At 36.0% G+C, this 15963-nt stretch overlaps 1 protein-coding gene across 1 annotated transcript in view; it reads right to left on the bottom strand.

The window, feature by feature from the left end:
- ulk4 (unc-51 like kinase 4) overlaps window positions 1-15963 on the bottom strand; it is a 264458-nt gene that overhangs the window by 170637 nt on the left and 77858 nt on the right. The window contains exons 20-21 of the mRNA XM_079837455.1: window positions 15343-15525; window positions 7604-7731 (exon numbers count right to left, since the gene is read on the bottom strand). Coding sequence (XP_079693581.1) covers window positions 7604-7731; window positions 15343-15525 — 311 coding nt within the window. The remainder of the gene's footprint in view (window positions 1-7603; window positions 7732-15342; window positions 15526-15963) is intronic.

Here is a 15963-nt window from a genome sequence, read left to right as displayed (position 1 = left end):
TAGCTTTCTAATGTTTCACATATTACGTTAATCAAAATCAAAAGGTCGGAAGACCGAATCCATGTTGCACGTGGCGCTATCAGACGATGTCTTCCTTTAATTACCGCTGGGTGTGAAATGCGCTCAAAAAACATTGACTGATTCTCTGACCAGCTGACATAAAGCATACTTTCAATAAACAGGAAACAAATCCTATCCGGTTATGAAGTGTTTTCTGTGTGTTGACAAATCTTTCGCAATGTTCTAACAGACGGGATTCACACACAACGCGTCTGCTAATGTCCGATTCGCCACATTATGACTCCTTTGAACCGAATCATTTTAACGACTGGTTGGAACGGATCAGTCCAACACTGAACTCACAAATCAGTTTAATAATTTACTCAGAACAACACCTGAAATGAGAACACAAGTGTGCTTACCCACTTTAGCAAGAGTGGATAGTAAGAATTATTTTTAATTATCAACAGTCTTTCAGCTTATTTATGTGGACAATGTGTAGTAAAATAAATAGCCTAAAATCATTTAGTTTAGACTGGAGTGAGGTGAACCCAGAACAAATTTGTTGTTAGCTAGCTGATTGTATATGGCAGAAAATTGTATATGGCTGAAAATTAGGCTATTTGTTCATTTTTTTAATACTATTTTTTTAATATTGATATGATTACCAAAACAATTATCAGTAAATAGTGTAAAAATGAGGAACAAAAACAAACATCAAGGTATCAAAATAAGATAAGCAAAAGTTACAAACTTTCTTTGAATTTATTTCAAATTTATTGTCAGTATTGCGCTTGCAGATCAAGTGGGTAGGGTATTTTTTTTTTACCGTGCGTATGTGTGTGTATGGATGACCATGTCTGTCAGCCACCACCGAAGACCGTTTTTGACCCAGGAAAAACCCTGAATATGTATTGTGAAAAGCGCTATACAAATACATTTTAATTGAATTGTTTTACTTACTTTTATTGGCATTAACTATATATTATTAATGTATTATTTGGCAGGTCGCAAGATGTATTTTATTTTGTGAGACTTTGCTGAGGAAGTATTCTTTGGCTCAGTCTGAAAAGGCCCAGAAAAGAAACACTATGAAGAACATCACACAGAACCGTCAGAGAAAGAGACGGGTAAGTTAAGAAACCGGTTAAGCTTTTCCCCCCCAGAATGTTACTATACTCCTCTCTGAGTTTTAGTGGTTAATTCACTGTCATGTTTTGCAGTTGCTGGAGACCAGGTCCAGGGTTGCACAAACCAACACAGAACCTGTGGAAGACAGCAACTATAGACAAGATGTCTGAAGATGCTGCTGTTGTTGATGGAAGGCCAGTGTGGATGGTTAGGCTAGCTACTACAAACCAGACTAGACTGACCCACGCTACGCATCACATCACCAGCCCATCACGGCAGTTTGAAAAAATGTTCAAAACTCAAACAACATTGTGTTAGAGTTGGTCACAATTCTTTTATAATTATAATTTTAATATTCAATTGTTCCATTTTATATTTTCTTTATTCCTATGTTTATATACTTATACTTTTATTGGTTCCCATATATAGAGTATTTACATATATTTTATATACACTTTTTAATTTATAGATTTCTTTGTCTCGTTTTATATTGTATACTTTGTATGTTTGTTCCTTTTTAGATGTCCATGTTGCTTTTGATCTCCACGTTTTGTATTGTTGTTCCTCTTACGCCGCCTTCCTTTAGAAACATTTTGTTCACTTATCTTTTCCCCCATTAATTTTAATGTATGTTTATAATGCTCTTTGTTCTTTTTATTTGGTTATATTGTTTACTTGGAATATTTATATGTATTTTAATATATTTTATATACACTTTTTTTGTCTTATAAATTTATTGTTCTCATTTTATATTGTTTAAGTTGTATATTTATTCTTTTCCTTTTTATGTTCACTGTGTATTTTATTCCTTTACATCTGTCTTTTAAATGCATTTTGTTCATTTTTTTTCCCTTTTTGTTTCTTTACCAATTCATTTTAACGTATATTTATGTTCTTTGGACTGTTTATATTTTTACATTTGTTCCTTTACATTTTCATCCCTTTTAAATACATTTAGTTCACTTGTTTTTGTTTCACCATTGTTTTAATGTTCATTTATAATGCTGTTAAGAATTTTTTTTTTTTTTTTTTATACCTTTTTAATAAATATTTCAGACTTTCTCAAATTGTTTTGTGTGTATTTTTCTTTTGGGAGGGAGAGGGGATTATTTTTTATATATATATATATTATATATTAATGAGCAAAATCTGCATAGCTGGCCTATAACCAATCAAGTCCCTATGCTACAAAACCTAGCCCACCCTTAGCCTTAGAAGTAACCAATAAAGTCACTTGACTGGGTTTTCAATGAGCCCTGTCCTCCAATAGCAGTCTGGGTTTTGGGAGTGGTTTAAAAAAAAACAACCAATCCAGTTTGAGATGAAGGACCAATAGGGGATGGAAGGCAAAGCTGTTTAGAGGTGTGAAAATGTCTCCTGGGAAAAACTTGATGGGATTATTTGCCATGGCAACAAATGGCTGTAGCATGGGAGTATACGGCCACAACATACATCCGATTTGGTACCATTTCGGATGAATACGGACATATACGGATCCATGGAATTTGACCTATCCGGCCAGTATACTCCTGGATTCTTCCGAATTTCAGCAGTGTATACAGGAGTATCCTGGTCCGGATACACCTTTTTTCATGCAGTGAACGCTCTCACTCGGGGAGATGGAACGCTGGGTCAGTTCTGACACACTCCATCAGTGCAGCACTGCTTGGACTCGGAGGTAGAAGGAGAAAATGAGGAAGACTGAGAGATGAGGAGAGACAGAGAGACAGAGAGAGAGAGAGAGAGAGAGAGAGAGAGAGAGAGAGAGAGAGAGAGAGAGCGAGCAAGCAAGAAGAGAGAGCACATCTCGTCCCCGGGAAGAGGAAATGCTAGTGATGACAGACATCCTGTGTTTGTAAGACAGTGATGAGAGCAATTAGGAGCTTCAGCTGTTCAAGACTGACTTCAAATTAAATATAGATGAATTAGGAGAACATGATTAAAGAAAATGACCGGTTATATTCTGAAGATGTACATACAAAAGGAATAATGAGATCAGTTTCAAGATCCATTCTTCTTATGTTAGATTGAGGCAAAGAGACTCAATTATGGAGAATGTGAAAGTTTTAAATGATCGGCCTGTTTCTGTCATTTGTTTCACAGTTCGAGGTCAAGCCAATCTATTGCCAAGCCAAAAAGAGCTGGGTAAAAGAACGAATGTGTACTGTTGTTTGTATTTTAATTTAATGAGATTTTTTGAAAGCGCCACAGAGTCTCGGTATTTAATTTTTTTTAGGGAAATCTATTAATTTAGCACTTACAGTTGTCTCTGCATGTATGAAAAATGCCATGTTTCGTTAATAAATAGTAGAATATTATTTGGTTATTGTTATTTTTAGTCCTCTGTATTTTAAATGCATTTATGTTTGGTATCAATTTCCCTTGGTTCAATTTCAATTTTGGTGGCCACTGACGGGAGTTTGGGAGAAAAAGTATATATGGTTGAACTATCCACTTAATTTATAAAAATCAAAAAATAAAACTAAAATTACAGCTTGCAGTGAGGCCTGGTTTACATCATATAAATGTATGTGCATTTACAGTACATGCTCTAATGGCTAACACTGACGTGATACATCAGACACTGTCAGGGAGACCGGCGGATGGTGACCAACGTTCATAAGGCTTGTCAACATGTTTAACACACCATCAAAGTGACTGCAGTGAACAGAAACATGGTCTTGCAGTCCATTTTCTTGAGCTTGTATGCAGTATTTAAAAATACTAAACACATCAATAATCAATAAAACTATTAAAATTATCAATTAATATTAACAGCCCTAAAGGAGTTTGAAAAATTACCCCCCAATAGCCTTAAAACATAACACATATATATACACACATATACACATATATACATACATGCATACACACACACACACTCACCTAAAGGATTATTAGGAACACCATACTAATACAAATACTGTGTTTGACCCCCTTTCGCCTTCAGAACTGCCTTAATTCTACGTGGCATTGATTCAACAAGGTGCTGAAAGCATTCTTTACAAATGTTGGCCCATATTGATAGGATAGCATCTTGCAGTTGATGGAGATTTGTGGGATGCACATCCAGGGCACGAAGCTCCCGTTCCACCACATCCCAAAGATGCTCTATTGGGTTGAGATCTGGTGACTGTGGGGGCCATTTTAGTACAGTGAACTCATTGTCATGTTCAAGAAACCAATTTGAAATGATTCAAGCTTTGTGACATGGTGCATTATCCTGCTGGAAGTAGCCATCAGAGGATGGGGACATGGTGGTCATAAAGGGATGGACATGGTCAAAAACAATGCTCAGGTAGGCCGTGGCATTTAAACGATGCCCAATTGGCATTAAGGGGCCTAAAGTGTGCCAAGAAAACATCCCCCACACCATTACACCACCAACACCAACCTGCACAGTGGTAACAAGGCATGATGGATCCATGTTCTCATTTTGTTTACGCCAAATTCTGATTCTACCATCTGAATGTCTCAACAGAAATGGAGACTCATCAGACCAGGCAACATTTTTCCAGTCTTCAACTGTCCAATTTTGGTGAGCTCGTGCAAATTGTAGCCTCTTTTTCCTATTTGTAGTGGAGATGAGTGTTACCCGGTGGGGTCTGTTGCTCCCCTATCAGCTTGAACCTCTAGCATCAACAAGGCATTTTCGCCCACAGGACTGCCGCATACTGGATGTTTTTCCCTTTTCACACCATTCTTTGTAAACCCTAGAAATGGTTGTGCGTGAAAATCCCAGTAACTGAGCAGATTGTGAAATACTCAGACCGGCCCGTCTGGCACCAACAACCATGCCACGCTCAAAATTGCTTAAATCACCTTTCTTTCCCATTCTGACATTCAGTTTGGAGTTCAGGAGATTGTCTTGACCAGGACCACACCCCTAAATGCATTGAAGCAACTGCCATGTGATTAGATAATTGCATTAATGATAAAGTGAACAGGTGTTCCTAATAATCCTTTGGGTGAGTGTACATATATCGTTTTTTTATTGATATATAGTTTTTTTTTTTATAAGGTAAACCATCTTCAACCATAATCTCTTTTTGACCAATCCTATTTGAGGAAATGAGTAGAGAGACATTTGAAGGATGAGAGAATGAAACTCATCTATTTAAGTTAAGTTTTCATGTCGCGTCTAGAGGCAGCTCTCCCCCTGCAATCACCATTCAGATGAAGGTGACCATCATAAATTCTTACCTACAATCCATCATCTCTGAATTTCATGTAAACTCTCTAATTTCTTGATTTCATTATTAACTTTTGACAAACCAAAAAGGTATAGCTTATAGCCCATGATGTTTTAAATCCTGTTATTTCAGAGGTCTTGGTGTTGTTATACTATGTAGATGTGGGGCCTGTACCATGATGGTAGTTTAACAAACTCAGGGTTACAGGATTAGTTTAGAGTTGACAAAACCAAACCAATCTATTTAGGCTTTGTTGGTCCCATGATGCTGATCATCAGCTTTCTCTGTCAACTCAGGCTTTGATCCTGAGTCTAGGAGTTTAGCTGTGACATCAGTAGTGAACAGCCAATCACACGCTGTGGATCAGTAAAACTTAGATTCACTTCTCACGAGAGAAGCAGCAAGATTCATTTCTCTCTTCTGCAGAATATTACATGATTGAAAAATATTAAGAATTTAAACTAATTTACACAGCAAGAAAAAAAGAGCCGTCTATAAAAGAGTACAACTTAAAGAAAATATTCACTACATCAATGCAAGTAAAAGTTATGAAGTTAGTTTAGTTGATATATAGAGGATTGAACATTTAAGCTTGCATGTAGTAATTTTTATAGCTTTATTGATTGATTTTAAAGCTTATTTGTATGACCTTTGTATATGCTATTTATATTAATTTCAACTAAGTGCCTATTAATGATTGATTAACTAAAATGATACATCTGTAATTGATTACGGGTATAATAATTACATAAATGATATCTAAATCATTCAAAATTATTATTATTATAAATAATCATTGTTAAAAGCCAGACGCTTTAGTCTTTAATAGCCATTTGCTATGTAGTGACCTTTAATTTGGAGTAGAAACAGGGGGAGTGACTTCATTGCATCAGAGGTGTGTCACTTTGCTCACAGCTGATTGGTCCAATTTCAGTTTGATCTCTTATCCAGAACATAACCTGCCCTGGAGCAGGTTAGCCATGGAGCGTAAGTTACTATGGAGATGAACACTGCTAAAAGCCAAACCATTTTAATGGTACCCAAAACCTAGGATTAGCACAAACTAAGCTTGAACATATCTGGCTAGCCAGCTAAACCGGCTTCATGGTATAGGCCCCTGGTCACATTATTGAAATCTTGCCGGCAAAAAAACTCTGTTATTCATAGTCGATAGTGTAGAGCTGTATGAAGCGCCACAGAAGTTTCAACTCACACACTCACCTTCAAACCTCAAGCATTTTTCTGTTGGGCAATGCAATAATTAGGTCCAGGCAGAATCAGAGCACTTTTTCCTTTCCAAATTTAGAGATTTTAACTTTTTATTTTTGTGAAAATCTTCTGAATTTGGCAGAACGTAGATTCTGAGACACTACACTCTAAGAAAAAAAAAGGTACAAAAGCTGTCACTGGGGCGGTAGAGTGCATATTAGTACCTCAAAGGTACATATTAGAACCTTTTTAAAGGGTACCACCCAGAGACAGCTTTTGTACCATTTTTTTTCTATATATATATATATATATATATATATATATATATATAGATATATATATATATATATATATATATATAGAAAAATAAAGCATATTTTCAAACAACCTTGCAAACACTCCTTTAGTGAGTCACACTTCCCCCAACTCAAACATCACAAAGACAGCTCTTATGTGTGCTTGTTAAGGCTTGTGAACAGGTAGAAGAAAAAAATCATACATAATTAAATATTGAAAATCTATTACACAAATCTACCCATCTTTACTGGTATGAGCAAGCATTAATTACATTTGCCGAAATCTGTAACAATCATGCATGCAAGGAGAGATGTTTAAAACATTATGAATGTTGGGAAGAAATTGAGGAACTTTTGCAGTCATAACAGAGGACAGTCACTGAAACTCTTAAAACCTCCAACTAAAACAGTTACTGTCCAGTGGAGCAACAGACTCAATAGAGTTTCCACCCTCTCCACCAATTATTAATGAAACATATATGATATTGATTTAGTCTATGTGTGTTTCCCTATCTCCATCTCCCTGATGGTCTCTTTCTCTCTTTCTGATTCATATGTGGAATTATTTGTAGTGTGTGGACTTGGATATGGTGCGCAAGAGGAACATCTCCCCTGCTTTTCCCTTTGTGCTTGTGTCTTTGTTTACCGTTCCGTGTATATTTGGCTCTCAGCGCTATTGAGGAACAGAAGCATTTCACCGGATCTATAACGTGTGCTCTGTTCAATGTATTCTGCCCTGTTGGTTGATGGGATTTCATTGTGTAGAGTGTTTACCTGGAGTTACAGCAGAGCAGAAGCATCTCTCTGTTGTACATAAGGACCTGCAGAAGAACGAGGAAGGCCTTGGCACGGATGACTGAAGACGGACTCTCCAGAGAGCGGATTATCTTCATAACAAAGTCCTGCAAAGAGGCGTTCAAGCCGTTAGCTCAGTCTTGTTAGCGCATACGTGTCATTTAAAAAGACCGGGAGGTCTCTGGACATTTAGTGTGTCATAAGCCCCAATTGTCTGACAGTAATTTGACAGGTGCTATCACTTACACAGCGAGGTGCTGGAGGGGATGGAAAAGCACCCCGAAATGCACTTGATATGAAACAGAGGTTAATAAGCTAATGAGTTCCACAGCATTTAGTGGGCAGCAAATCAGGAGGAATTGATTAACTTTCACTATCAGCATAATTGGGGGGGAACTGTCAAAAGCAAAACAATCCGAAACATTAGGATTAACTACAGCACGAGAAGGGAAGTTAATTAATTTCAAACGCACCTACTGTACTCTCGGCATGGATCGTAATTACATCAACAGTATTCCAAGCTGCACTCCGAGATTGCGGCACTTCCTTACCCAATTAGCCCAGTCGCTCGGCGCTTCATTGAAATTTAAATTCTATGCTAGACAATGTATGAATAAACACACCACGTTCTGGACTTCTATTCGTCAGGGGAATTAAGCAGAGAAACCCACAGCAGTTTATAATTGGTCCGGAGGAGATCCAGTAAGTTTTAGGCACTCAAACTATTTTTTTGTTTTTCTAATATTCAGAGTCAAATTGGAAATTTACATGCAAATGAATACAGGTCAAAGAAAATTAGCATTGTTAATCTGAGAGGGCCTTGAAGGCAGTATACAGTGGCATTTAAATCAATTTCTACAGCCCATTTTACAATTGATTACTGCCTCAGATTAAGAGCAAAACAGAGCCGTACAATGTTTTGCCCGTTTCTGACACGCCACGGTAGTATGCATTGCTTCGCCGGGCTCCTGGGTAAATAGAAAAACATAAGTTGCAGCCAGTTTCGGAAAAGGGATTGAAAGATTTTGAAAGAACTGTAAATAATTCCTGATGAAAAATGGACATAACTGTTTAGGCAGTTTCATATAGATAAATGAATACATTATTATAATTAACTAAACCTACACCATTCAAAAGTTTGGGTCAGTGAGGTTGCTGTTTTTAAAATAAACTAATCATTTTATTCAGCAAGGATGTTTTAAATTACAGCACGATAGTAAGGACATTTGACATTTCTATTTCAAATGCAGTAAGTGTGGTTCTTTTGAACGTTATATTAATCAAAGAATACTGAAAAAAAAAGTACCATGACATCCACAAAAATGTTGAGTAATACTACGGTTTGCAATATTGAAAATAAGATGGATAATTTCTAAATGATCATGTGACAACACTTTACAATCAGGTTCATTAGTTAACATGAACTAATAATGAACTGCACTTATAAAGCATTTATTTATTATGTTAATATCAACATTTACAAATACATTATTAAAATCTTGTTAACATTAGTTAATGCACCATGAACTAACATGAACAAACCATGAACAGCTGGATTTTTTTGTTTTTTGTATTTCAGATTAACTAATGCTGAACAGAGTTGCTGTTCATGGTTAGTTCATGTTAACTAATGCATTAACTAATGTTAACTAATACAAGCTTATAAGTGTTACCAAGTAATGGCTGCTGAAAATACAGATTTGCTATCACAGGAAAAATAAACAAATAAATATAATATTTAAAAATCAATTTAAATCGGTTACACTTTATTTTAAAGTGTCATTGTTACAGTGTAAGCATACATTTAGAGTAATCTTGATTAACTACATGTACTTAGGGTTTGGTTGAGGGTTAGTTGCATGTAATTATGCATAATTTACTGTTATTTCTATAGTAAGTACATGTAACAAGGACACTGTAAAATAAAGTGTTACCAAAAAATCTTACCAGCCCCAAACCTTTGAATGCTAGTGTATAAACAGATAATGTGGTAGCACTTTACAATAAGGTTTCATTAGTTAACATTAGTTGATGTATTACCTAACATGAACTATCCATGAGCAGTACATTTGTTACTGCATTTGTTAATCTTTGTTAACGTTAGTTAATACAAATACAGCTGTTCATGTTAGTTCACAGTGCATTAACTAATGTTAACACGATTTTAATAATGCATTAGTAAATGTTGAAATTAACATTAACAAAGATAATGTGCAGTTCATTATTAGTAGTTAACTAATGAACCTTACTGTAAAGTGTTACCGATAATGTTATAAGAGAAAGTTTTTTAGCAGAAAGGAATTTTTCTAATATTTAGGGAACCACAGTGGCACAGCAATTACACATTTTAGCTTGAAATTTGTTCCACCTCCATTATAAAACAAACTATTTCTTTATAGTAATGAGTAAACACTATGTAATGAAAAAATCTATATTTCTCAATTAATTGAAAGAACTGGACAACCACAGAGTACTTCTACCTCCAGAAGTCAAGACTTGAGAAAAAAAGAGAGGAAAAAAAAAAACCTTCTGCCAGTCTTTCTGCAGGTGTTACTAACAAAAGAAAGAATGCTGAGTGGCAGTGAGGCACAGCGCCTGTCAACGCAGCTGCTTCAGAACACCGTATAGTTGCTGAGACTAACAAAAATGGTCCGATCTTAAAGTTGTTGACCGATGAAGTGCTGCCAGTACTAAGAGCGATACAGGCTGTCAATAATGCAAAGCAGTGAGAGATGGCACAGGATGTACAAAGTGTGTGTGCCAAACTGAAAAAAAATCAAAAACTTATTGGCAGAACTTGTTTAAAAAAAAGAAAAAAAGAAAAATGCACTATATGCAACATTTTCTTCACATTCAACGTGCTAAACCGCTGCTGCATTGACACCACTGTTCGGAGGGTTATGGTCAAATGTAAGGAAATGATCAGAATTGCGGTCAGTACTGGACGGAACCGTTATGCCTAACAAGTTCAAACACTGACATTAAAGGGTTAGTTCACCCAAGGGTTAGTTAGAACTTTTTGAAGCATTGAAAATACATTTTGGTCCAAAAATAACAAAAACTACGACTTTATTCAGCATCGTCTTCTCTTCCGGTCTGTTGTCAGCTTCATACAGTACATACTGGCTCATTCTATCACAAGTCATGTGCAGTAGGGGATACTGGGGGCAATTGTAACGCTCTAAATGTCTTCAGTCACACTAAGTGCTGAAGTTTCTCAGCATGATAAAAATAGTCAGGGGATTTAAACAGGAGACCTACAGTAATACCACAGGTCAGAAAATAATAATAATTAACAAGGGACCTGTTACCACAACTTAATGCATGGTTGCAATAAAACTTTTTTTTTGCTGATTTCATTAAACCTTTTAGTTTGCAAACATTATTTTGAGTTCTATTGACATAATAAATGTTGATCATTATATTAACGTAATATTGTGTGTAATTTAAACTTCTGCATTATTATTATTATTTTTTTTTTAATCAATGTAGCGTGATTCTCTCTCCAAAGATTCTGGATTGATTCTGATAATTTCAGGATTGATTCTAAACGTAGTTTTTAACCGCAGATGTGCGATGACACTGCGTGTGTTTTAGAAGCACACGTATTCTGCTTGCTTCCAATTCCTCACACACGCACAGGATAATGCGCTGTGAGAAACGCGTTCTTTGCTTGCCATTACACTTGCAGCATATGCGGTCTCGCCCGTCTGTATTTTCCTTACAAATCCTCTATGAAGCATCATATGACATTTCGAATGCAGTTATATATAAAAAATATTAAACTCACTGTCAGAAGGCTGCTTTCAATTTCAAATGCTCACGTGCGCTTTGAGAAGAGCGCTCATGCATGCAGCTGTGTGCGACTGTGTTTAAGTGGTTAAATGTACTTGCATCTCAAAATGCTTTTATGACGCGAAATTAATGTCAACAGTCAGTTCTGTTTTAAGGGATTAAACCACATCTTGCATTTAAAAAAAGATCTGTGCATGTGAATGCAGCTTATTAGATCTCCCACTGTCTATAATGTAATCTGGCCTAGAAATCGAGACGCACCATAGCGGCAGCAAATATAATTTGCAGCCGGGGCATCTAGCAACTCTCCGTTGGCTTGCAAGCTGGAAAAACCAAACTCTAGTCAGGCCAATCACATCGTGTATAGAGTCGGTGGGCGGGCTTAACATAATGACGGAAGAGTTGCGGCGGTACTTGAAAACAAAGAAGCTGGCGAATAGCGGCATTTTGAATCGGCTATGGCCGCGACTCTGGAAGACTTGGAGTTAAGCTTTTCTTTGAAAAAAGGAAGAAGGGTTCGAAGTTCTGCCGACCAGATACGGCAAAAGACTTCAACTAGCTCCGCTTCACCTTCTTCGTTGCTCTGGTTGGTTGTAGCACTATCTACTATTGCATGCAGAGGGAATTTGAAAGACAACCGTTTATTTGCCCTGCCAATGGTATGTTCCCAGACCCAAAATATTGATGTGGGTCTGGATTGTCAGGCTAAATGTCATCAGTAATTATCAGCAGTAATAATCAATAAGCAACCGTAAAGATGAGAAAGAGAAAAAATACTCAGAGCTCTTGAACGGAAAACGTTCAGATACTCTTAAATACTGAAAGCATTCTTTATTTGTTGCTTGAAATATTTTTTTGTTTGTTCCTCTTTATTATTAAGGCTACTTACTTGCGGTTATGTTTCGAGGCTATATTAGTTTATTTACAAATATTTGCATACAATTGTTTTAATTAATTAATTAATTACAATTGTTAATTTGTAATTATTTTAAAAAGTACTTATAATTAAATACATAATAAAAAATATATATAAAAAATTAAAAAATTTAAGTCGGTAAACTTAAAAAAAGTAGTAGATCAAATCATTTTTGGAATTGGTTCATGACTCCCAGAATCGGAATCGGATCGTGAGGTGCTTAAAGATTCCCACTCCTATGCTTTACACATGATTGATAAAATTAGGTGTTGTTTTATTTGTTTTTTAGCTGTTACTTTTGACATTTAAAAGAGTTTCTGTTATGTTGAAGTTTTTGTGGTTACCATTGTGCTGAAGAGTAAACGACATAAAGGTAGACACATCATTGATTATACATTCACTTCCATTATATTGAATAGGCCAGGAAATTCTTCAAATATTTACTGACCTCACAGGCATTTAACAAATCCTAACACACACACACACACACGTCTGGTTTGCTATCTTTGTGGGAACCCTCCTTAGACGTATGGTTTTTATACTGTACTAACTGTATATTCTATTCTATCTCCTTACACTAACCCTACCCCTACAGAAAGCTTGACGGTGATGGTATGATTTATAAGCTGTTTTCCTCATGGTGACCAAAAAATTTTCCCACAAGGACCAGGATTTCAGATATGTGACCCTGGGCCACAAAACCAGTCATACATTGCAAGGGTATATTTGTGGCAATAGCCGACAATACATTGTATGGGTCAAAATTATCCTTTTTTTAATGCCAAAAATCATGTTCCATGAATATATTTTGTACATTTCATATATTTTGTACAAAAAATGTATTATTAGTAGTAATAAGCATAGCTAAGGACTTCATTTGGACAACTGGTTTAAAGGTGATTTTCTAAAGGTGATAATGTAATGTAGAGCATACCTGAACAACACACACAAACACACTTTCGAAGACTTTCCGTTTTCAAAAACTCTTGCACCATGTTCCAAGTCTTCTGAAGACTAACAGCGCTGTAGCTTTGTTTAAAGAAGAGACCAACATTTTGTGAACTGGATCAATCATTCACTGAAAAGATGTGACTCAAAATGATGACTCATTCACAAATAGACATAACTACTTCTCTTATTAACATATGAAGATGCCAAGATTTTCAAATGAATAATGACAGTCTGTTCATCACACACAGATACCACACAAAAGCTTTATAAGACTTTGAATGCACAAACCAGGTATAGTTTTGGGAACCATTGCTTTAGAATAATTTTAAATCTTGAAAGCCCTAGTCCTTGTTTACATTTATTATACTGAAATAAGTGAAACATCAATAAATTAATAGATTTATCATTTTGAGTTACACAGAAGGAAGCAAGTAATACAGGTGTGGATGATATAAAGGCGTGTTGATGACAAAATATAAATTTTGGGTGAACTACGGCTTTAAAAAGTTATGATTGTGAAATTGAGTTGTTATTATTATATCTTATTGAACACCTCAATAATATATTTTAGTAAAACGTATTTTCCAACCATTATATTTTTCTGGCCATTTCAATGTTGGCATCACTAAGACTTTACTTTAATTGTACATTATTCCGGACAGCTAAAATTATTCGTACCAATTAAAGTATTAAAATGCACAGTATTACTTTGGTGTGCTCTCATTTAAAATTGCATTGAGTTATTTTATTTTTAGTGTTACAATTGCCTTCAACCAACCATTACGGGGTAAACGTAAGACTCTTTGTACTAAATTTGATAATATGACTTTCGCTATCATGGTACAATATGTCTAATAATAGTACAGATGTTTTTTTCCTTATCGAAAGAATTAAAAAGAGAGAACTATGAAATCAGAATGATGGAGAGGAAGATGGCAAGAGTGAAAAGAAAAAATGGGGCGAGGAAAAGAGCGAGGAGGATTAATAGTCAGCAATAGAAAAAAAGAGAGAGGCAAAGAGCAGTGCAAGTTTAAGTGTTTTCATAAATGCACTCGGAATGCAACAAGGTGTGTAAAATCTGAGCAGTGTCCTTTGGGCTTCTTTGTACAGGAAGTACAAAACACTATGTTCTCAGGGCAATTGCACGGATTCTCCCCTGCTCCAAACTTAACTCAAAGATATCTCACCCAAGACTTCACATGCTAGAATTGCTGTGTGCAACTGAATTGTGGGCAACACAGCACACTTGTCCTTTTCTTTTTCCCTACTGAAATGCTTCTCAACTATTTTTAACACTCTCATTAAAAGTGAGAGGAAAGAGTGCAAATGTTTTCTGAATGCAATGAAAAATCCATGAACATGAGAGAAAATGAACACATCAATCATTAAGGTGCATGTTTCTTTCACACCACCACTTTATTAATATTTAAATATATAAAAAACATGTTTGTATATTTCTGATAACTATGAATTATGCAGCTACATCAAATCCCACAACTTCTTCCAAAACATTGCCAAGACCAATAAAGTATAGAATTATATATTAAGACTGTACACACTCAGCTTACATTCTATACAAAACCTGATATAAATGTTTGGAGAATGTTTGGCCTGGACCATTGTTGGGTGAAATGCATAACTAAATAAATGATGTAATTTAAATAAATAATGGTATTTAGAAAATAATTAGTATTAAGTAATGCAATACTTTTTAGAGCGGGTAAATAACAGTCAACTAATTACACTGTTGAAGATCTAATTAGTAGCTGGTATTTTATTTTAAGAGGAGAAAATAATAAATGCAATATTATGTTTGGAATACCAAATTGCATCACAAAAATAACTTTCATTAAACAGCCAATCTGTTTTTGTTTCATAAATAAATAATCCATAATTAAGGCAAATGATAAATGGGAACTCCACCACGGGAATATTATTTTCCATTATTATTATTTATTAATTCACACAGAATTTAAGTTATAAATGTAAAATGGACTAGAAGTGTTAACTTTGACAGCCCTAACAAATATGTATGCATGTGCTTGTATGTACATACCCGGTCCTGTACCAATCTGTGGGAATGTGCTCCTGATGCCAACATGGCAGCGAACATAGTGAGCATATGTTGCTGGACACGGCTGATGCCTGACACCAGGCAACTGAGGATGCTGGGTAATCCCACCTTGTCAATCACACTCTGGAAGGCCCCCGCAGATTGGCGTGTTATTTTACATAGAGCCTGGAAGGGCAGATAAAGGTAAGAAGACAGGTGGGAGGTAGGTTGAATCAACACGTTCTCACACCCAACTCATCACATATTGACGCTTGTTCAGGACCCCTCCCTCTGCGTCAATTTTTAACTCACAACCCTTTAGTGTAATTTTTCGATGCGCACGGTACTCCATTGATTTCAGTCTGCCCAATGCGTCAGATCAAGACCAAGCGGCAACCTCCCCCAGTTTCTTTTGAAGCCAATACGGAAGTGACTTAAACTGCAATTCATCGACTTGCTGCAGCCATGTCCCGCCTCTTTGCCCATTTTCTGTTATCCGGAAGTGACGCACTGCCAAGATGGCAATGGCCGACTTTGAGGCTTCAAAAACTCTCTTCAGAAACCTACGGGTGACGTCACGGACACTACGTCCATATTTTGTTTTTACAAACTATGATCCAGACA

The sequence above is a fragment of the Gobio gobio genome (assembly GCF_949357685.1).
Source record: "Gobio gobio genome assembly, chromosome: 15".
NCBI lineage: Eukaryota > Metazoa > Chordata > Actinopteri > Cypriniformes > Gobionidae > Gobio > Gobio gobio.
This window is presented reverse-complemented; position numbering and strand designations above follow the sequence as displayed.